The 19,658-nt window shown below is 49.9% G+C and overlaps 1 protein-coding gene across 5 annotated transcripts in view; it reads left to right on the top strand.

The window, feature by feature from the left end:
• The window catches only part of RHOBTB2 (Rho related BTB domain containing 2), a 34,966-nt gene extending 15,778 nt beyond the window's left edge, over positions 1-19,188 (top strand). For 4 of the 5 annotated variants that reach the window (XM_077307130.1, XM_077307129.1, XM_077307134.1 and 1 more), the window contains 9 exons: positions 7,331-7,532; positions 7,720-7,823; positions 8,342-8,527; positions 9,100-10,109; positions 12,016-12,134; positions 12,960-13,110; positions 15,200-15,288; positions 16,502-16,607; positions 18,574-19,188. In XM_077307130.1, the coding sequence (XP_077163245.1) occupies positions 7,331-7,532; positions 7,720-7,823; positions 8,342-8,527; positions 9,100-10,109; positions 12,016-12,134; positions 12,960-13,110; positions 15,200-15,288; positions 16,502-16,607; positions 18,574-18,806 (2,200 nt within the window). In that variant the 3' untranslated portion in view covers positions 18,807-19,188. Of the gene's footprint in view, positions 1-606; positions 995-7,330; positions 7,533-7,719; positions 7,824-8,341; positions 8,528-9,099; positions 10,110-12,015; positions 12,135-12,959; positions 13,111-15,199; positions 15,289-16,501; positions 16,608-18,573 lie in introns of those variants that run through there. The other variant, XM_077307132.1, reaches the window with a different exon arrangement.
• The last annotated feature ends 470 nt before the right edge of the window (positions 19,189-19,658 follow it).

Genomic DNA, 19,658 nt, shown 5'->3' with positions numbered 1-19,658 from the left:
CCTGGATTTGTGTGTGCGCATGTGTGTTTTTTAAATTTTAATTTCAAATTATTTATTCATTTCCAAAGGATGGGATTTTAGTTTGTGTTTTTACTTTAAAAAAAATGTTGGTTATGTGACATACTTCTCTTTTACTTCAGTGTAAATAAAATGGTAAATAAAATTTTATTGTTACATTTTATTTACCATTTTATTTCAGGGAGGGCCTATTCCTATTAAAAGTGTGCACGACCGTGCAATCCGAAAACGTGGGTACTCAGAACAAACTCCCAATGGATTCAGTGGGGCCTTACTCCCTAGCAAGGACTACGGCCTTATCAGCTGCCGGGGGAAAGAACGGGCTTCTTCCGAAGTCACACGCGAAAGACCCATCCCCGTCTTCAGCCCAGAGAACGGCTGCGGCTCCTTCGCTCATCTCCCCCACCCGCCCCGTTGGCTCGAGCGGCTTCTCCCCGAGAAGGCCCAGCTAGGCGCGTGCCCCCCTTCACCAGCTCTCAGCCAATCGCCAGCCGCCGGGAGGGGGTTAGGGCGGGGCCTGCCGCTGCGCGCCTGAGTCGGGCTTTTTTTTTTTTTTGCTGTTTTTCTCCTCTTTTTTTGTGAATGAAAACAGGCGGTGGGCGAGTCTTATTCGAGGACTGCGGCTCGCGGCCGGCCGTGCAGCCCGCTCAGTTGCAGCGCAACTCTCGGGCTGGGAGGAGAGGGGGAGGCCCGGTGCGAGCGGAGCCTTCCTTGAGTTCCCACCGCGGAGAAAGATGCTGCTGAGGAAGAGGCAGTGGCTGCAGATGCAGAGCGAAGGGATGCATCCGCTCTGGTGCCGGCACGGACTGTTGTGTCCGGGCATCTGAGCCGGAGAGTTCAGCGGCCGGCCCTCCTCGGCGCGTCCCCGGAGTCGAAGCAGGTCCCGAGCCGGGGGGCTCTTTTTGCCACGATCACCATGCCTCGAGCGAAGAGCTCGGTCCGTCCCGCTGGAAATTGCCCCTTCACATGCGTTGGTGTAAGTACCCGAGGCCTGCCTGGAGGTCTTTCCAGGCGAGCTCCTCCTGACCTCGTAGCGCCAGCGTTGCAGAATTTAAGGCGATCGCTAGTGCATTGGGAAGGAAAAGTAGACGCCAGCGGTGCCTCCCGGCGAGTCAGGCACAGGGTTTGTGTAGGTGCGCGCGCATGCACACCTGCCTGTATTTTGCACGGCTCTAAATCTTGTTGCCTGCCCCTGGCATCCGGAGGTACCGGGGATTAGCCGGCTTCCGATGCTGCCCTTTATCTCCCGCTCTCTCTCACACAGAGACGTGCGCACGTAGAACAGCCTTTATTTAATAATGCTTATTTCCCTTGTGCCTGTATGGTTGGTTGCTGCACTGCCCCCCCCCCCCCAAACAAACAACCGGAGTGGTTGCAAAAGCCTGGCGGGATTGGGGTGGGGTTTGCAAAGCGAGCAGGGAGGGGAGAGCGCGGTAAACGGATTCGGCGTGCAACCTTGGCAGAGTAGCTGTCGGGGCACGAACCGTGGGGATGTACTTTTGGGATGTACTTTCTCTTCTCAAGGCAAAAAGCACTAGATGGGTGGTCTGCTGTTTGAGGTGCTGATTATGGGTGGGGGATGTAAGAGACTCTTCTGTTATACACGCGGATTTGTACCAGTTCCAGCTTGACTTGCCCCCCCCCCCCAAAAAAAAGAAAAGCATTGCTCAAATTTAGCGCTGGCCTCAATTTGCACGCTGTATTATTTTGCAAAGTGGGCATTGGCCTGTATCTGCGGATCTTTTTACCACGGGACTTGGGCATCTCAAGGGAGGTGTTCAGACCAACGCTGTGCCCCCGAAATACACAGTAGCCCTGCACTGTTCTTGCTAAATTTCTTGATCATTTTTGTTGCAGTTTCCCCCCTTTTGGGCTGTGTGTGTGTGTAAAATATGAGATGCAGGAGGGGGGTACTTTTAGCCTGGTAGTTGCTAGGATACAGGCAAGGCTCCCCAGGAGATTCTCTAGTTTCCTTGGCAACCAGAGACTGGGGCAGCTTGCAGTGAACAAATTTCTACTCTCTCTGAGAGCTTGGCAGATTTGAGGGAAGGAAACCGAGCAAGGGGATTGAGGAGCGGTTGGAGCAATGGGGACTGAGAAAGGCATGGGCTGGAATTGAGAGTGGGGGAGTGGGTCGGAGCACCCCAGAGGATTTTGTGCAATGAGATAGCAGAGGGTTGGGAAAGAGATAAGGAGGGGAGAGAAAGAGAGTGAGGTAGTGTGTGTGTGTGTGTGTGTGTGTGTGGTGACGGCAGCCTTCAAGAGCAAGTCGCTGTGGGGATGATGAATTTGGTGCACTCAGACGAAAGAGCTACAAAAATAGAAATGCGGCTGGGAATAGAAGAAATACTCCCCCCCCCATCGTACAGCCACACTACAGGCGGCTGCAAGCAGAGAGGAGCACTGATGGGAGGGAGGGGTGGAGCAAGCCAGAAATGATGGCATTTGTCAGTGCAAGGACTTGATTGTCTCTTGTTAAATGTCACATGGGCCCCGAGTTTGCTGACCGCCTCCACAGCTGCGGCTGGTGCTGGAGTTTCACATGGCACTTGGGCTCTTGCTTTCCCTGGGCATTCATTGCACCCCACGTGCCTTGTGCACTCATTTCCTGCGAGGCCGAAACCAGCTCCCCATGGGAACGAATTCTTGTAACTCTTGCGCTATGCCGTCCTTTTCCCTCGAGGGAGAACTCAGTCAGTTAGGGATGTTTGCTTGGAGCTCCTCTGGACACTGAGCGGAGTCGCTGGGGTATAAAGTCGCAGAAGGAATAAAACTGGTACACCCCAAGTTTGCAGGCAGCATCTGATGGAAACCAACATGTACTCTGTCTTTTGTCACTGGTTAGTACAGCTGCTGATCACCCACCAACTAGGAACCGTGCAGACCCTGGCCCTGGTCTCAAACGTGTTGTTCACGAGTCTCAAGAACAACTTGATAATGTATCTGCCACGACATGGGCTTTCTTCTCCTGGTCCTTCCTTTTGGCAACAAAGGCTGGATTCTAGGGAGGTCCGTGGAAGTTGGGATGGTGAGAGCGCAAAGATGGATGCTATCAAAATCCATTGATGGGCTTCCTTTTAAAAACAACAATGCCCCTCTTTTGCATATTGTGCCCATGCTTCCATCACATGCGCTATTTCTGTAGAGTCAATTGCTGCCTGGTATGTGGGGGTCTGAGGACATGTCATGTTGGGAATCCACCACCAAAGGCTCACCCCCTCATGGGTAGCTTCAAAAAGGAACTGTGTCAGTGGTAGGAGCAAGGCCATGGATGGGGTCCGTGATGGTGGATGAAGTTCTTTTAACTGTATCCTGCCATGTTGCTTCCCCAATTTGCTCCCTCCCTGATCTCCCTAGTCTGCTTATAGTCTTGAGATGAGCACCCTCCCTTAGCCTGCCTTTTCCTCCTACCTGAGTGTAAAGCAGCTGGGGTGGTGGTTTTGATTGCAGGGAAAGAGTGCTGTTTCCTAGTTCTCTCTGTGCCATAGTCCCTGGCTATTTTTCAATATTAAACCACACAGTGGGGAGTTCTAGTTCATATTTCCCGCTAATCCTGTTCACATGTTCAAGTATACTGTTCACATGTACTTTGGACATCAGTTTGTGAGAAGGAGCCGGGGTGCATTCATTTTGCAAAGAAAACTGGAGACCACTACCTGGATAAATACGGGGTTTAAATTACAAGTTCAGCAGTGAGTTGAGCATCACTTGAGACTTACTCAACATATGAATAAGGAAAAATCCAATGTTCGCTGGTTACAAATTGTACATACATTCACCGTAACTTGTGTGCAGGGGTGGCCAAACCGTGGCTCTCCAGATGTCTGTGGACTACAATTCCCATGAGCCCCAGGGGCTCATGGGAATTGTAGTCCACGGACATTTGGAGAGCCACGGTTTGGCCACCCCAGGAGTGTTGTTTAGCTCAGACCCTTTGGATCTGTTTCTGGGTAACACACCAGTTTTCATGCTCCTTTTATCTTTTGGAAATCTGGTGGATACATGGATCGTACTTCAAAATGGTAATGTGTTTTCTTAAAATCTCTATGCCGGTTTGCTTACCAGTCAGGCTTTAAAGCACGGGCATCTATGATTCGGTAGGTGGTTTCGGAAATTCTTGAAGCGTCTGGAGCGTTGAGCAAATGGATTGTCAGTCTAGATAGTACTACTGATAGTGAGACGATCACTTAATAGCGCAAGCCAGTTTTCCCTCTCATTGACAACCGGCTGCTAATTTTGACTTGAGATAGAACAACATCTTATTTTCCCAGCAAGTCGGGCAGCAATATTCTGTCCTTGGGAAAATGTGACTTTTTGCTCAGGTACCCTACTGTTGCTGTTTTGATTGCTGTGTGGAATGCTGTTCTGTTACTAGCAAGAGCACCCATTGACTAGTGCTCGTTGGCAGGTGCTGAGACAGCTTGTGCAAGAAAAAGTAGTTCTGTGGTTATGTTTGGGATGCAGATCAAGAGGATGCAGGGGCTCTTAGGGCCAGGAGATGGCAGGCAAGCTTGCAACTGGGATTTTGGGCAGTGCCAACAGTTTAGGGTACGGTTTCTGAGCCACTCTCCAAATTGGGCCCTCACCACACAAGATCCAAGATGGCAAAAGTTAGCAGCAGCAACATTGGCTGCTCTGGGGTGGCACTTGGACTAGCCAGGGAGGAGGGGTATGTCTCTGATTGCTTGAGTGCTTGGAGGCTGGCGCCAGATTGCCCAATGGAGCCATTCTCTACATGGATGGTGAAATGGCTGCTCCTTCTGATGCATGGCTAAACCTGCCGTCCCCCAGCTCATCAATGGGTTGGTATCAGAATATATCCTTGTTCTATCATTGATAAGATGCGATTGGGACCCATGACGGAGTGGAAAAACCCTCTGGTTTTGCCGCCGTGGGCACGATGCACTGTGATCTAGAGTCAATGCTGCTATGTCATTAAGCCCAAAATTTTCCAAGTGCTTTTAGCTGTTGGGCATCTTAATGAAAACACTTAAAAGCTTCTGTATTCAGGGTCTGATCTGCAGCCAAGGTGAATTGGCAGCGGCCTGTTAAAACTAATGGAACTACTCTGATTACATGAGACCTGAAAAGAACTGAGCTGTGCTAAATTGCCTTTTGTGGGCTGGGCTGGGCTGGGTGTGCCTGGTGCGGGGGGGGGGGGGCGGGACTGGGGCTGCCTCTCTCAAAATCTCTCTGTGTAGGAAAGGTGGTGTGGAGCATGGAGAATACTTGTAGCCCTCTTGAGTTATTGAAAAGCTCCAGTCCAACTAGTCACTCAGGTTAATGTGGCCTGCCTGATTATCTATACCAGGGGAAGTCAAACTGCAGCCCTCCAGATGTCCATGGACTACAATTCCCAGGAGCCCCTGCCAGCATTCGCTGGCAGGGGCTCCTGGGAATTGTAGTCCATGGACATCTGGAGGGCTGCAGTTTGACTACCCCTGATCTATACAGTCTGCTGTCCTGTTGGACCAGAATGCCAGTCTAGTATCACAAGACCCAAGAAGAGCTGTTGCTGGGGACCATCAGAAGTTCCACAGCTGTGTGGGCTGGCTGTAGCTATGGAGGGGAGCATCTCCCCCCCCCCATACCTTCTCTTGCTAGTGTTTTTAATCCTGCAATCTAAACGGCAGTGCCATAATTCCTTTGAGTGCACTTTCCCTGGGTTACATCTGGCAGGGTCTCATCTCTCTAATGGCCACATGCACAAACACTGCCTCCTTAGTTGCTAGCATCTGGGCAGATTTTTTAATCTGAAAAAAAACAGCATCCCGAGCCCCAAATATCCAAGCTTTCCCAGACCGGTGCCCCTGCTTACAACGACCTGTTGATTCTCCCAAGTGTGGTGTGATTCCGCATAGGGGCTTCGGGTTGTAAACTTTCCCAGTACAAAAAAAAATGAGTCAGAATTCCAGCAGGGAGCCCGGACCTTGCGCTGTGCCTCTTTTGTCCTGTTTTGAACCAAAGAAAAATGCTGTGAGTAAAGAGATCCCAAATGCCAGTTCTAATTACTGAGCAGGCGGGCGGGCTTGGCTGCCCTTGCTCGTTCTGTTATGCCCCAAAGGCCGTTTCGAAGAGAAGTGCGTGCATGAGAGATCCCGACTCTGTGTGTGTCTGTGTTTGTGCATGGCAGTGGAGTGAGACGTGGGGATGAAAGGAAGAGAGGGAGGGGACAAATTCCATGTTCAGTCAGGTGGATCTGGAAGCTTCCTAAGCCAGTGGGATGGGGAGGGGTTCACATGAGCAAGCATGAGAGAGAGGAGGAAGGGAGGATGCTGGACTCAAACCAACGGGGCATGTGTCTGACCAGGAGCTGAGCTCTTGCCTGCCTCCAAGAGCTTATTAAATTTTAAAGGGATGCTGCTTGGAGTGCATGCTGGGAAGAGGTGGGGATCTGACTTGGCTTCACTGGGGCTCTTGTTTGTTGTTCTCTTGGTTTGGCTTGTTCTGTGTGACGCTGGGGGAGGGCAGCCATCCAAATCCTCTGCCGCTTGGGAGGCCTGGGGATGGGCGTCCCTCTTTGTTTATTCGGGGAGTAATCTGTGCGGAGTCTGGGGCATCATACGCAACGTGTTTCCAAGACAGGCAGGTCTGTTCGGCTTATGTGCAAAGACCCGAGTGGACCGTGTGGGAATCCTGCTGAATCAGACCCCAGTGGGGTGAATTTTGGAGCAGAGGGGATTCTGCATGCTCAAGCCACTGCTGAGGGATACCCTTCTTTCTCCATCTATTGTCAGAGTGGCCCAGCTGGTTGGTTCATGGACTTTGTTTTACTTTCCCAGCATCAAGGATCGGAATAATTTTACAGCTGCAAGCTGGATTACGGATGCTGAGGCACCAAAGAAAGAGAAGCTGCACCAGCCTCAACAGATTTAACTAAGTTGTCCTGAGCTCCAGTTTTTGCCACTTCCTCACCTTGCCTAGGGCTGCAAGGGAATGTGGCCTTTGGTTGTTTGGTTGGACTTGATGTCCTGCAGAATCTGGTTTTGCCCCAGTTTCATCAAGATTGTGAATTCATTGATTTTGGAGCTGGGTCCGGACTAGAGATGCTTACTGTTTGTGAAACCGTGGGGAGCAGGGGCGTGCCAAGTAAACAGGCTGCAATCTCTTGCATTGTGCAGCTGTTGGTTGATCAAAGAGGATCTGCTTGGTAGTGTTTGTTGCATGGCTGATAGACAATCAGGAGGCATCGTGCCCTAGGCTGGGCAGACAACAGGAAGACTGGGTGAGGAAGGAAATAGGACAGATTGCAGAAATCTTTCAGAGGGTCTAACACGCCTTTTCTGTTCTCTTTTCCTCTCTACTGCTTCAGGTCCCAATTAATGGATTCTGACATGGATTATGAAAGGCCAAACGTAGAAACCATCAAGTGCGTCGTGGTTGGAGACAACGCAGTGGGCAAGACCAGGCTCATCTGTGCCCGGGCATGCAATGCCACTCTGACTCAATACCAGCTTCTTGCCACTCATGTGCCCACCGTCTGGGCCATTGACCAGTATCGTGTTTGCCAGGAGGTGAGCACTGTCTTTGGTGGTGGTAAGGGGGGGTCTGGTGCGGGTGCCATTTCCTCTCTGGTTGGCTGGATCAGCTGAGATGACCCTTAATATCTTTCTGGGTTGGAGGAGACACCTTTAAGCTTCTGGGAAATTGAGCTCATCCTTTTTGCTTAGCCTGGCCCTTGAACTTCTCCTTTCCCTCCAGGTATTAGAACGCTCCAGAGATGTGGTAGATGACGTTAGCGTATCCTTGCGACTTTGGGACACTTTTGGAGACCATCACAAAGACAGGCGTTTCGCTTATGGAAGGTGAGGACGCATTATTGGGGGCAGCCACCCAATGGGAGAAAGTGGAAAGGTGGCAGAGGGGGGTGAATGTACTCTCTGCGATGGGGAGGGAAATGAACAGGAGTGAGAGAGTCTACAGAAGTGCCCTGTTGGAGTGGGGAACGAAACACGAAGGACCAGGACTGAGAAGAGCGCAAGAGAGGATTTTCCAAGATGCATAGGTGGAGATATGCAAATAAATGGCTTTGACTTATAATATACAGATGGGACAGGACTATGCAGCTAGGAGCTGGTTCAGTTTCCAGCAGCTTCCTTTGGGTTATATCGGACACTGGAGATGGGACAAAGGCCCTTACCTAGCCCCATCCTAGTTTGCCTTTTGCACAAAGAGCCTTTTCATTAACCAAGGATAATTTTCCACTGAGATGAGGAAATGGGAATAAATGGGTGTCACATAAAGTGCATGCTTGCGCCCACCGGTGCTGGCTGTTGGTAAGAGAAGCCCGATTCATCCATTCTTCCCTCCTCTCTGTTGACAGATCTGATGTTGTAGTGTTGTGCTTCTCCATCGCTAACCCCAACTCCCTGCACCATGTGAAGACCATGTGGTACCCTGAGATCAAGCACTTCTGCCCCCGAGCACCTGTCATCCTCGTGGGCTGCCAGCTGGACCTTCGCTACGCTGACCTGGAAGCGGTCAATCGAGCTAGGCGACCATTGGCCAGGTAGTGAAGACTGAAAGGCAGAGGCAACCGGGTAGAAGGGGGGCTTGGTGGTGATTTGCCAACCTGCGGCACGGGTGCTGTGAAAGGAGTGTTGGTGGCAATCTTGGCCTGCAGGGGCGACCTCTTGGGAACTTGGCTACTTCCCAGGGCTGGTCTGCGTGCGCAGCAGTCTGCACTGCAGGTAGGGGTAGTTTGCAGAGTCATGCATGCTGTGATAGTGACGCAGTCTGAAGCACGGTGCAAATCTCAAGTTCTCCCATGCCAGCATTTTTAAAAAGAACAATGTTATGTCTTCAGGGCAGATCTAGCACCAGATGCAAAGTTCCCTAACCTATGATGTGGGATATACATTTAAGAGTAAGAAAGTGGGGGGGTGGGAGGGGTGGGATTAACAGTAAACAGAGAAAGGAAGTTGGAAGTAAGTATAGCTTACTAGTCAGAGTCTGCTACTTGGGGTGCAATGGTGCCAGTAACAGTTGATGTCCCTGCATTCTGTTCTGACGCTGGCCTTGTGAAGTCTTGTCAGTTACTGGGTAAATGTTAATTTTGCTTGCTTGCTTCTGTTGTTTCAGACCAATCAAGCCCAATGAAATTCTCCCCCCGGAGAAGGGGCGAGAGGTGGCCAAGGAACTGGGGATCCCCTATTACGAGACCAGTGTTGTAGCCCAGTTTGGCATCAAGGACGTTTTTGATAATGCCATAAGAGCGGCCCTCATCTCCCGCCGGCATCTCCAGTTCTGGAAGTCCCATCTCCGTAACGTTCAGAGGCCGTTGCTCCAGGCCCCGTTTTTGCCCCCCAAGCCGCCCCCACCCATCATCGTTGTCCCGGACCCTCCTTCCAACAACGAAGAGCGCCCTGCCCACTTGCTGGAGGACCCCTTGTGTGCAGATGTCATCCTGGTGCTTCAAGAGAGGATCAAAATCTACGCGCACAAGATCTACCTCTCCACCTCCTCCTCCAAGTTTTACGATTTGTTCTCGATGGACTTGAGCGAGGAGGACCAGCAGGGCACCCTAGGGAGTGGTGCCGTGGCCGGCATTGTGGACCGGACGCTCCATCAGGAAGAAAGGCATCACGGGCGAGAATTCCTCCTGAGAGCCGCTAGCTTCGATATCTGCGAGAGCGCTGAGGATTCTGGCTCCGGCCAGCAAAAACCGTGCCTTAGAGCCTCCACCAGTGATGGGATATTACGGGGCAAGAACTACGGGGAGAGTGGGTTAAAGCGGGGGAGGATTCTCTCCTCTTGGAGCCGTGCCTTTGTCAGCATCCAGGAAGAGATGGCGGACGACCCCGTGACATACAAACCCCGGCTTATGGTGGTGGTGAAGATGGACCCTTCGATCCAGGTGGGGCCCTTCAGGGCTGTGCTCAAATACCTGTACACGGGGGAGCTGGATGAGAACGAGCGGGACCTCATGCATATCGCCCACATTGCGGAGCTGCTGGAAGTCTTCGACCTCAGGATGATGGTGGCGAACATCCTAAACAACGAGGCGTTCATGAACCAGGAGATCACCAAAGCCTTCCACGTCAGGAGAACCAACCGTGTTAAGGAGTGCCTGGCTAAAGGGACGTTTTCCGGTATGTTCCAAAGCAGTGACGGCCGCTTGGGTCTCGGCTATTTGGGTCATTGATGTTAACGTGGGGAGCGGGGTTCAGGCAAGCTCAGGAGGGTAGTTATAACCCCAGGGCTTCTCCTGCCGTCACGGAGACATTCCGCAAGGCCTGATACGAATGTGCCATCAGTGGGGCAGAAGAATTTAAGGGCCAAGATGTGCAGAATAAGGTGCTAGATTTTGGGGTTCTGCTGCTGCAAATGTGTTTCTGGTCTGTGCATGCATCGTATTGTGTGCCCCTGTGGTGTCGCGGTCACAGTGTCATCCTAGGACCAAAGAGACCCGCAGTCAAATTGCTGCTCAGCTGGTGAGCTTCCTGGCTGACCATGGACCAAGCATCTTCTGTTGGCCTATCCTACCTGGATATTGTCAGGAAAAGGGGAAACCTGTGTATGCTGGCCTCAGCCCTTTGTGTGTGTGTGTGTGGGGGGGGGGGGGTGCTTTCTAATCATTCACACATTAAGCTGTTTCCTCCAGGTAGTAAAGTCGCCCACTAGAAAGGCTGCAATAAGCCTTTCTCCCTGATTTGCTAGTTTCCCACGTATTCTGGGTCCAAAATCTTTCAGTGTGCTGACAGACAACCTGCCAGGAAGAAGGCTAGGCCAAGCCCTTCTTTCTGACACTGTAATTACTTAATGTGCATGGAGATATCATCATAAAGCCCAGGGGCCTTCAGATGGTCAGCCTGATGTGGAACGGGCCAGGAAAAGCTGTAGCTCTCAGCCCTGTGCAACCCAGCCCTTTATTTCCCAGAAGGAATACGGAGGCTGCCAGACAGCGTCTCCTGTAGACTTCAAAGCTGCTTGTTGTTTCCCGTGCAGGTGCCAATTGCTCTTTAGCGTTTATGTTGCTCATTTTCTGTTGGCCAGAAAATTCTGCCCCAGTGTTCCATTTCCTGCTTTTCCTGTGTAATTTTGCCTTCCTCTGTTGCTGTAAATACTGTTGATGATAATTGCTGTCAGTAAGAAACACCAACAAATACGCCCTGTTACTGTTACATAAACACGGAGTTCAGAAGACTGACCTCCCACCCGTCCTGAACCATGCTGAGGTTAGAGATTAGCCATGGCTCTTCCCTCCAGTCAGTTTGCAGTCTGTGAGATGTTTCCGGATTGCTGAAGTGCCTTTTTAAAGGCTCAGAAGCATCATGCAAGTGGGCTTGGCCCAGGACAGCACTTGGCTCTTGGAGTTCCAGACCATGCTTCCTTTGCAGGGCTTTTGGGACATCCCCTGTGACCAAAAGTATGCCGAATTGGGCCTGACCAGGTGTCTTCAGTTCTCATTGGCTCCCGAGAGGAGGCTGTGGGAACCCAGTTGTTTAACTTGCCTCCAGACTCGGTGTGCGCAAGTCAATTGCCATGCCAGGAGTGAAAATGATCTTGCAAAAATATCTCTCAGTTCCACCCATCTCCCCAGGTCAGCATGAGGATAAAACGGAGGAAGGAAGAACCTTGCCGGGCTCTTTCTCTAGAAGTTCACTTCAGACCTTCTCTAGAACTTCAGAACTTCTCTAGAGGTTCAGGGTGCCCAGCAAGGTCCTCCCTTCCTTTGCTTTATCCTCATGCTGACCCGGTGGAACTGAGAGATATGGACAGGCTCGTGTTCTCCCTGTGAGCTTTCACAGTCAGTGGAGATTTGAACTTTGGTCTTCCAAAGCCGAGCCCAACTCTCTAATCACTACACAGCACTGGCTGTCAGTCTGGCAGCGATTCCTGTCTCTGGTGGGTTGAATTACTGCAGTGAGCAGGACAGGGATGTAGCTTCCTTTGGGGTTTGGCAGCTGCAGGGGTGGTGGTGGGTAGCAGCACAGTGAATCACAGGCTGGGACCCCCTTATGGCGTGCTGATGTGGCTTTGCTTGCTTGCTTGCAGATGTCACCTTTGTCCTGGACGATGGTGCTATCAGTGCCCACAAGCCCTTGCTAATTTCCAGCTGCGACTGGATGGCTGCTATGTTCGGGGGACCGTTTGTGGAGAGCTCTACGCGCGAGGTGAGAATGTGGAGGGCCTGGAAGCCTCAGGGTTTCATTCTTCTATCTTCCTTCTCAACTTGAGCCACAGCCTTTTTTGGGGGGGTGGGGGGTGGGGGGGGTGCTATGCCACACCTGATGAGTCAGTGGTTCTATGAGCAAGTGTTTGCACAGCTGAGCTGAGCTCCCAGAGGACCAGAACTGCTGCATTAAAGGCAGATGGTGTGCCCCTGCTGTTTGCTTTCACGCGGGACTTTCCATCCCGAGTCCCAAGAGAAGGGGACAAGAGAGGAGATGGCAAGTATTTTAGCACGAGCAACAACTCTCAGAAGAGGAAAGAGCTGCTCCATTCTGGGCAGCAGACAAGTTGAAAAGCAGGAGGGAGACTGTATAAAAGCAACAGTCCTTTTGTATTCAGAAGCACCCTGACGATGAGGCATCTGCCATTTATTTACTTTAAGATTTATATTCCGCCTCTCCTGTTACTAGGAACCGGCTATAAGGCGGCTCAAAATAAAATAGTATAACATTAAAACTTATCGATGGTTACACAGTAACCAGCCCCCATTAATATACAACACATGGATTTGGGGTGGCATAAAGGACAGCGGTCTGATGCCCAGGGCACAGTCCTCCTGTGCAGGCAATACTGAAATAGATGCCAGCTGCATGAGATGCCACAGCACAGCAGATACGGATAGAATAAGCCTTGAATAAGATCATTCTGCTTTAGAGTCGCAAATTGGTTAAGGATGCACAGAATCATGCTTCAGCCTTCTGCTTCAGCCTTCTGCAGAGTATTCAGAGAACTGAACCCTCCTAATGCTCGTGTTCTTTCTGGTACAGGTGGTGTTACCTTACACAAGCAAGAGTTGCATGCGGGCGGTGCTCGAGTACCTGTACACCGGTCATTTCTGTTCTACAGCAGACCTGGATTACATGAAGCTCATCATCCTGGCCAACCGCTTGTGTCTGCCACACCTGGTCGCTCTCACAGGTAATTTTGGGCTGAGGTTCCAGTTTCATAGCACTATTGGCCAGCCAAGTAGTAGCTGTATAGCCAGGCAAGGAAATCTGTACATTATGGGCCAAGAAAAAAAAATCCAGGTTTTCTTACAGACCGGAGCTTTTGGATTTTTGATGACTTCCCTAACCCCTTTAAAGTGATGCTTGAAAAGGGAAGAGACCTGGAGGTTGGTGCCTTATCTGGAGAGCCATTGTGGTGCTCTCTTGAAGATGCTGGTAGGGTTACAGGGTTTGGTGCCAGAGACCACCTTTGGGATCAAGACATACAGTTTGCAAATTCAGAGATTGGCTTGCCTAAAAGGGAAAGGTGCAAGTTCCATATTGATCCTTTCCGTGTTGTTATTGCTGTCCTGAGTCATGACGTGCAACTTTTGAACCCAGTCCCCTGTACACTCTGTGCCGTGCAGAGGCTGTATGCCTCATCCACTTGGGTGGGCACTGCACAGAACAAGTGAGCAACTCCCTCTCAGCCATCAGCTTTCCGCTTACTGGAGCGGATTGCACCTCAGTGGCCAGAAATATATTAAATGGGAGCTATGTTCCCGTTAAACATAATCTAGCTAACCTTTGTAAGACAGAGCTAGATTTGAGGCCAGTAGCACCTTGGAGGCCAACAAGTATAAGCGTTTGAGAGTCAAAAGTACCCGTCAGCAAATACAAATAGGAACATAGATCCAGCTAGTACATGGGAGGGGTGTTGCAAAGAAAGGAGTCCGGATGCAAAGGCATTCGTAATACAGATGCTCCTGCAATTTCCCCCTTGCATAAGTGAAAGGTCCCATGACTATATAACAGCTTTTCAGGTCACCTTTAGAAGACCCTTCACTTTCGTAGTAGAGACATGTTTTAGAGAGGGATGAAATGAATTCACTGCCTCAGTGTGCAGAGGCAGCGTGCCTCTGAATACCAGTTGCCAGGGAAGGGCCGCTCTTGGTGGGGAAAGTTGCCTTCTTTTCCAGCTCTTCTTATGGGCTTCCCAAAGGCATCCAGTTGGGCACTGTAAGATACAAGGTATGGGACTAGATGGGCCTTCGATCTGATCAATAGGATGCTGCTTCTGGGATTTTTTAAAGTTGTACCTCAACAGTGAGAGGGGATTGTAGGGGCTCATTCCTGCTCTGAATTTTCAGGGGTTTTTTAAAAGCCACACAGTTTTTCTTAAACCAAGTTTGAGTCCAGCGGCACCTTTAAGACCAACGAGAGTTTTATTCAAGGTATCAGTGTTCACGTGTAGGGAGGGGAAACTTACAGACAGTATTTTACCGAGCTGTTTATCAAACCAGTGAACGCGAAGACATTTTAAAAGCGTTGTTAACATTTTTATTTAGTGGGTATTTTATAATGCATTGAATAAGGGTCTCATATGCACATACTGGATGGATGGCCTGTGGTTAGCCCTTTGCAATTTCATTTCAACTTACAGTGCCCCCTAGTGTCCCATGGGGGCTCTGCAGCAGCCACAAAATGTCTGGTAAAAGAAAAATTGAGTTCAATAGCACCTTAAAGATCAACAGAGATTTATTCAAGTTGTGAGCTTTTGTGTGCACGCACTTTTCCTCAGACAAAACTCGTAAAACTACTTCTTAGACTGTAAAACAGAGGTATTCAGACTGTGACCCTCCAGATGTCCATGGACTACCATTCCCATGAGCCCCTGCCAGCATTCGCTGGCAGGGGCTCACGGGAATGGTAGTCCATGGACATCTGGAGGGCCGCAGTTTGACTACCCCTGATGTAGAGAGTGAACGTTCATGGTATTTGGTCAGGACAGCCTGCGATATTCATCACTAGGCACAAAAGCATAATGCTTCTCTTGAGTGACGTGCCTTCCCAATCATTTTTAATATGGAAAAGTAAAATGTCTGTGCACAGATGCTTGTATTAACTTTTTCTCAAAGGTATATTTTTTTTAAAAAAAAAGAAACGCTTGTGACTGAGATCTTTAGCAATTATTTAAATACCCAGTTTTTAACACAACGCATCAATTTTTGTCCGCTCTGTTAGCAAATAGCTCATGCTGCTCGTGGCTGACCTTGGTTGTGTGTGTGTTTATTTTGCAGAGCAATTCACAGTGTCTGGTCTGATGGAGGCAACCCAGATGTTAGTGGACATTGACGGAGATGTCCTTGTATTCCTGGAGCTAGCTCAGGTACAGAACTGTTCACTCACCCTCAACTAGAAATGAGTTCAGATTTCTCAGCTGCGAAAGTTCCGATTCGATCGCACTCCTGTCGGGCTACATAAACCCATGGTTCATAATTTGCATAACATGAAACTGCTAAAAAGATCGCCCTTAATAGAAAGAAATATTTTGAGGTGGCCGAAAACTAAATATACACTGGACCCTGGTAGACCTACCAGCCCAGGTAACAGTTAAGGCAATTCCAGCCTGTATCATCTTCGCCATTGGTTTCTGTAGCTTCATGGGCCTGCAAGCATGTGAAGAATTACAGGAACTGGCTTTTCAAGGCAAACGGATGGGTGGAGGAATGGGTGAAGAGAACCTGTTCTCAGCACCCTTCTAGGTCATCCTACTGAATCGGTTGGCAGTGGAATGCTGAAAGACATGGTACTTATTCTATGACCATTCATCAGTATTTTCATTTATAGCCCACCTTTCTCCCTGAGACTCAAAGGGCATTTCCAAACACGAAAAGTGATTCAGCCGGACAACAAAGACCTCCACTGTGGTCGTTTTGAAAAAGCATTAGCCAAACTTAAGGCTGATAGGTCTCTTGATCAGCTGTTGGCCACATAGCTGAATGGAAATCCTGGCTTCGGAAGTCCTGGTGTCCTGTTGTTATCAGATCAGGGATTCCCAACCAGGCTACCCTGAGAGACTTTCTCGGAAGTTAAGGTGGTCGCTGACAACTTTAGATGTCATTGGAGCCCACTTCCACTGCAGCTCTACAGGCAGGGCAGACCTAAAACCTCCACTTCTGTTTTATCCTGTTGGGCCTTCCTAACACTGGTCCCATCCGGCGGGAGTGTATGGGTGACATCACTTCCGGCGACATGGCACTTCCAGGGGGCTTGGTAGGCATGGCCAGCTGACATGTCTGGGGTTCCTCAAAGCCTGAAAACTATTTGGGGGGATCCTTCCTGGTCAGATATTAGGGAGAACAGTAGATGGTTTGTGAGCAGTCCCTGCTGGAGGCAGGATGGTGGGTTGCAGATAGGCAGCAGGGCAGTGCTTACGTTCTTGCATTCTCAGTAATTTACAAGCACTTCTTTTGACTTGGCCTGGTTGTGTGCTCTGCCTGTTATGTGAGTCAGTAGCCTTAATAGTTCTCTGAGCTAATACAAGTAGGTTGCATTGCAGTTGATTAACTGTCTTGTTTTAATCTTCTTCTCCCCCACAGTTCCATGGTGCCTACCAGCTTGCCGATTGGTGCCTGCATCACATCTGCACCAACTACAACAACATCTGTCGCAAGTTCCCTCGGGAGATGAAGGCAATGTCAGCAGGTCAGCATACGTTACAAGCTGGATGCGGCCTTTGCCGTCACTTAGGCAGAAAGGCAACAATTTCGTTTGTTCGTTCATTCATTCATTCAATTTATATACCGCCCACCTCAAAGGCTCAGAAGAAGAAGAAGAGTTAGTTCTTATATGCCGCTTTTCCCTACCCGAAGGAGGCTCAAAGCGGCTTACAGTCGCCTTCCCATTCCTCTCCCCACAACAGACACCCTGTGAGGTGGGTGAGGCTGAGAGAACCCTGATATCACTGCTCGGTCAGAACAGTTTTATCAGTGCCGTGGCGAGCCCAAGGCCACCCAGCTGGCTGCATGTGGGGGAGTGCAGAATCAAACCCGGCATGCCAGACTAGAAGTCCACACTCCTAACCACTACACCAAACTGGCTCTCTCAGGGCAGTTCACATAAAACAGATACAATGCAGATAGATTAACAATAATGAGGTGATAACATCAAGCAATATGGAACAGTAGAAAAATATGGAGAACATCAAATTAATGCATACTGATAGCCCAGTGGGTTGGGCAGAATTATGGTGGGTGCCATAGGAGGAAGCTCAGGGGGAGGGCCCTTGGGAACTGGTGGTTTAGGTCATCCTGAACCAAATGCCTGGTGGAGGAGCTCTTTTAGAAAAAAGAACAAGTGGTCTTCTTGGCCATATAGAGCCCTGTTCTTTCATGGTGCCAGTGGGCAGCTCTTTGACAGCCTGTACTCAAGCGACATTCCAAACCAACCGACAGACTAGACCTTGGTTTGTTTGGGGGGGGGGGCTTTACAATAAAAAATGGGCCTGCCTTATTTGATTTCACACATTCCCTTCCTGTGTGGAGCTGGCCCCGAAGACAGTTTAAATTTGGAAGTCTTCAGTCTAAGCCCATTTTCTGACAACATCCAAATTTCAGTGCTTCAGCAAATCGGGCGTTTGTGCTTTACCAGTAAACTGGAATTCTAAAAGTAGATTGAAACCATGTTTGAAGATCATGGTTTGTAGCAAAGAATTTGTTGCCATGCTTGCATTCAAGGTGGAGAAGAAGACTGAGAGTCTAAGAATAGATCAGCTTTGTTCCCATAACAAACAGATGGGGAAAACATCTGGATACAGCATTAGAAAACTAAGCGTGCCTTCCTAGGATGGGCTGTGGCTTAGGGGTAGTGTTTGTGTTAGGCATGCAAAAGGTCCCCAGTGTGACCTCTGACATCTCCAGTATAAGGATCATGTCACAGGTGATGTGACAGACCTCTGCCTGAAACCCAGAAGGATCAGCTGCCAATCTGAGTCAACAATACCAACCTTGACAGACTGGTGTTCTGATCCAGTACTGGACAGCTTCATTTATCTCTCCCCAGCCCTATCAGTTTTCACAGAATATGTCCTCAGTACCATTACTGGTAATCCTCATTGCCCCAGTCCTTGTTTCTTCTTCATTACCCAGCCATTCTCCTCCTCTCAGCACACAAACATGGCTATCAACTGGGCTGTAGATAAATAAATAAATCTTTATTTTTCTAACCCGCCCTTTCCTGTACGGCTCAGAGCAGGTTACAACATCATTAAAAGCAATCAAATAAACCCATAACATTGTCCTCTGATTTACCCCCAACTAATTAACCAAAAAGACATGGCAAGGTCCAGAGTTCAGAAGCAGATCTTTCCTCAATTCCCTCAATTCCTATTGGTCTTCCAGGCCCTGACCAGGGGCCTGTTGAAGCAGCTGTCTTGCGGGTTCTGCAGAACTGCTAAAGCTCCCACAGGACCCCGATTTCTTTAGGCAGAGTGTTCTACCAAAGGGATAGTCAACCTGTAGTCCTCCAGATGTTCATGAACTACACTTCCTATGAGCCCCCGCCATCCCTTTACTCCACAAATAACATGCACCTCAAATGCATTTGTTCAAATCCATTTTGTAATAGACACTTAAAGGTCTGTGTTTCACCTCCCTGCTTCCTCCCACTGCAGAGAACCAAGACTACTTTGAGAAGCACCGGTGGCCCCCCGTATGGTACCTGAAGGAGGAGGACCACTACCAGAGGGCCAGGAAAGAACGCGAGAAGGAAGATTACCTCCACCAGAAACGGCAGCCTAAGAGAAGGTGGCTCTTCTGGAATGCCTCTTCCCCCACCCAGTCACCTTCCTCGTCAGCAGCCACAGCTTCCTCTTCATCGTCCTCCTCTTCGTCAGCCGTGGTTTGAGAGGTGTGCTGCCTGTGCTTCCGTAGTCTCTAACGAGAAGGGGACTGACCGCCCTGAGCCAATATCTGGTTCAACGGGCTTGGAGAAGATGGCCCCCCTCCACAGCTACAACTCTCAGCGGAGAAAGTGCGCATGAATCATGTCCCTGAGAGGTTGGCAAGGACCTGCACGGGTGGAGCCCAGGAGCCAGAGCATCGCACGTCTCACCCAGAGCTCCGTGAGGTCCTCCTCCCGGCCTCAGCCGGCGTCACGCTCAGCAGCCGGAGGCCCCCTACGCCGCGGCAGGCCTGCCGGTTTCTTTACCGAGGGGCTGGCTCACCTAGCAGAACAAACCTCACGTTTACAGGAATGCCAGAGGTTTTTTTGTTTGCTTTTTTTTTTTTTAAAGAAAAAGTGCTAGAAAGAAGATGCAGCACTTCTATGTTGTTTTATAAACGGAGGCGGTTGTTTTCTCCCCCTTTGGCAAAAAACAGCAAAAAAAAAAAAAAGGAAAAGAAAGTGGGTGCCTCCCATTGTCTGTTTTGCGCGCCACGACATTTCAAGTTGCTGTAAATACTGTAAATCCTTTGGGTGGCAGGCAGCCCTTTTCCGTTGCACTTACCACTGCTGTTCTCACCTCTGGGATGCTCACGTAAGGAAAGGCACACGTATCCTTGTAGCAGCAGGCGGCCGTCGACTCTCCTCATGAAAGGCAGGCCCCGGGGGAGAAGCACCGGCCAGCAGAGAGCTCGGATGCAGCACTGGAACGGAGCAGTAACCGTATCAGGGGGCTTTCGATTGGGGAAGCAGCTTGAAAAACCAGGCCCCCAGAGGCTGGGCAGATGCTGGTCTTTCTTTCTGCGACACAAAACT

The sequence above is a fragment of the Paroedura picta genome, chromosome 12 (genome assembly GCF_049243985.1).
Source record: "Paroedura picta isolate Pp20150507F chromosome 12, Ppicta_v3.0, whole genome shotgun sequence".
NCBI lineage: Eukaryota > Metazoa > Chordata > Lepidosauria > Squamata > Gekkonidae > Paroedura > Paroedura picta.
Note: the sequence above shows the minus strand (reverse complement) of the source record. Positions and strands in the feature narration are given on the sequence as shown.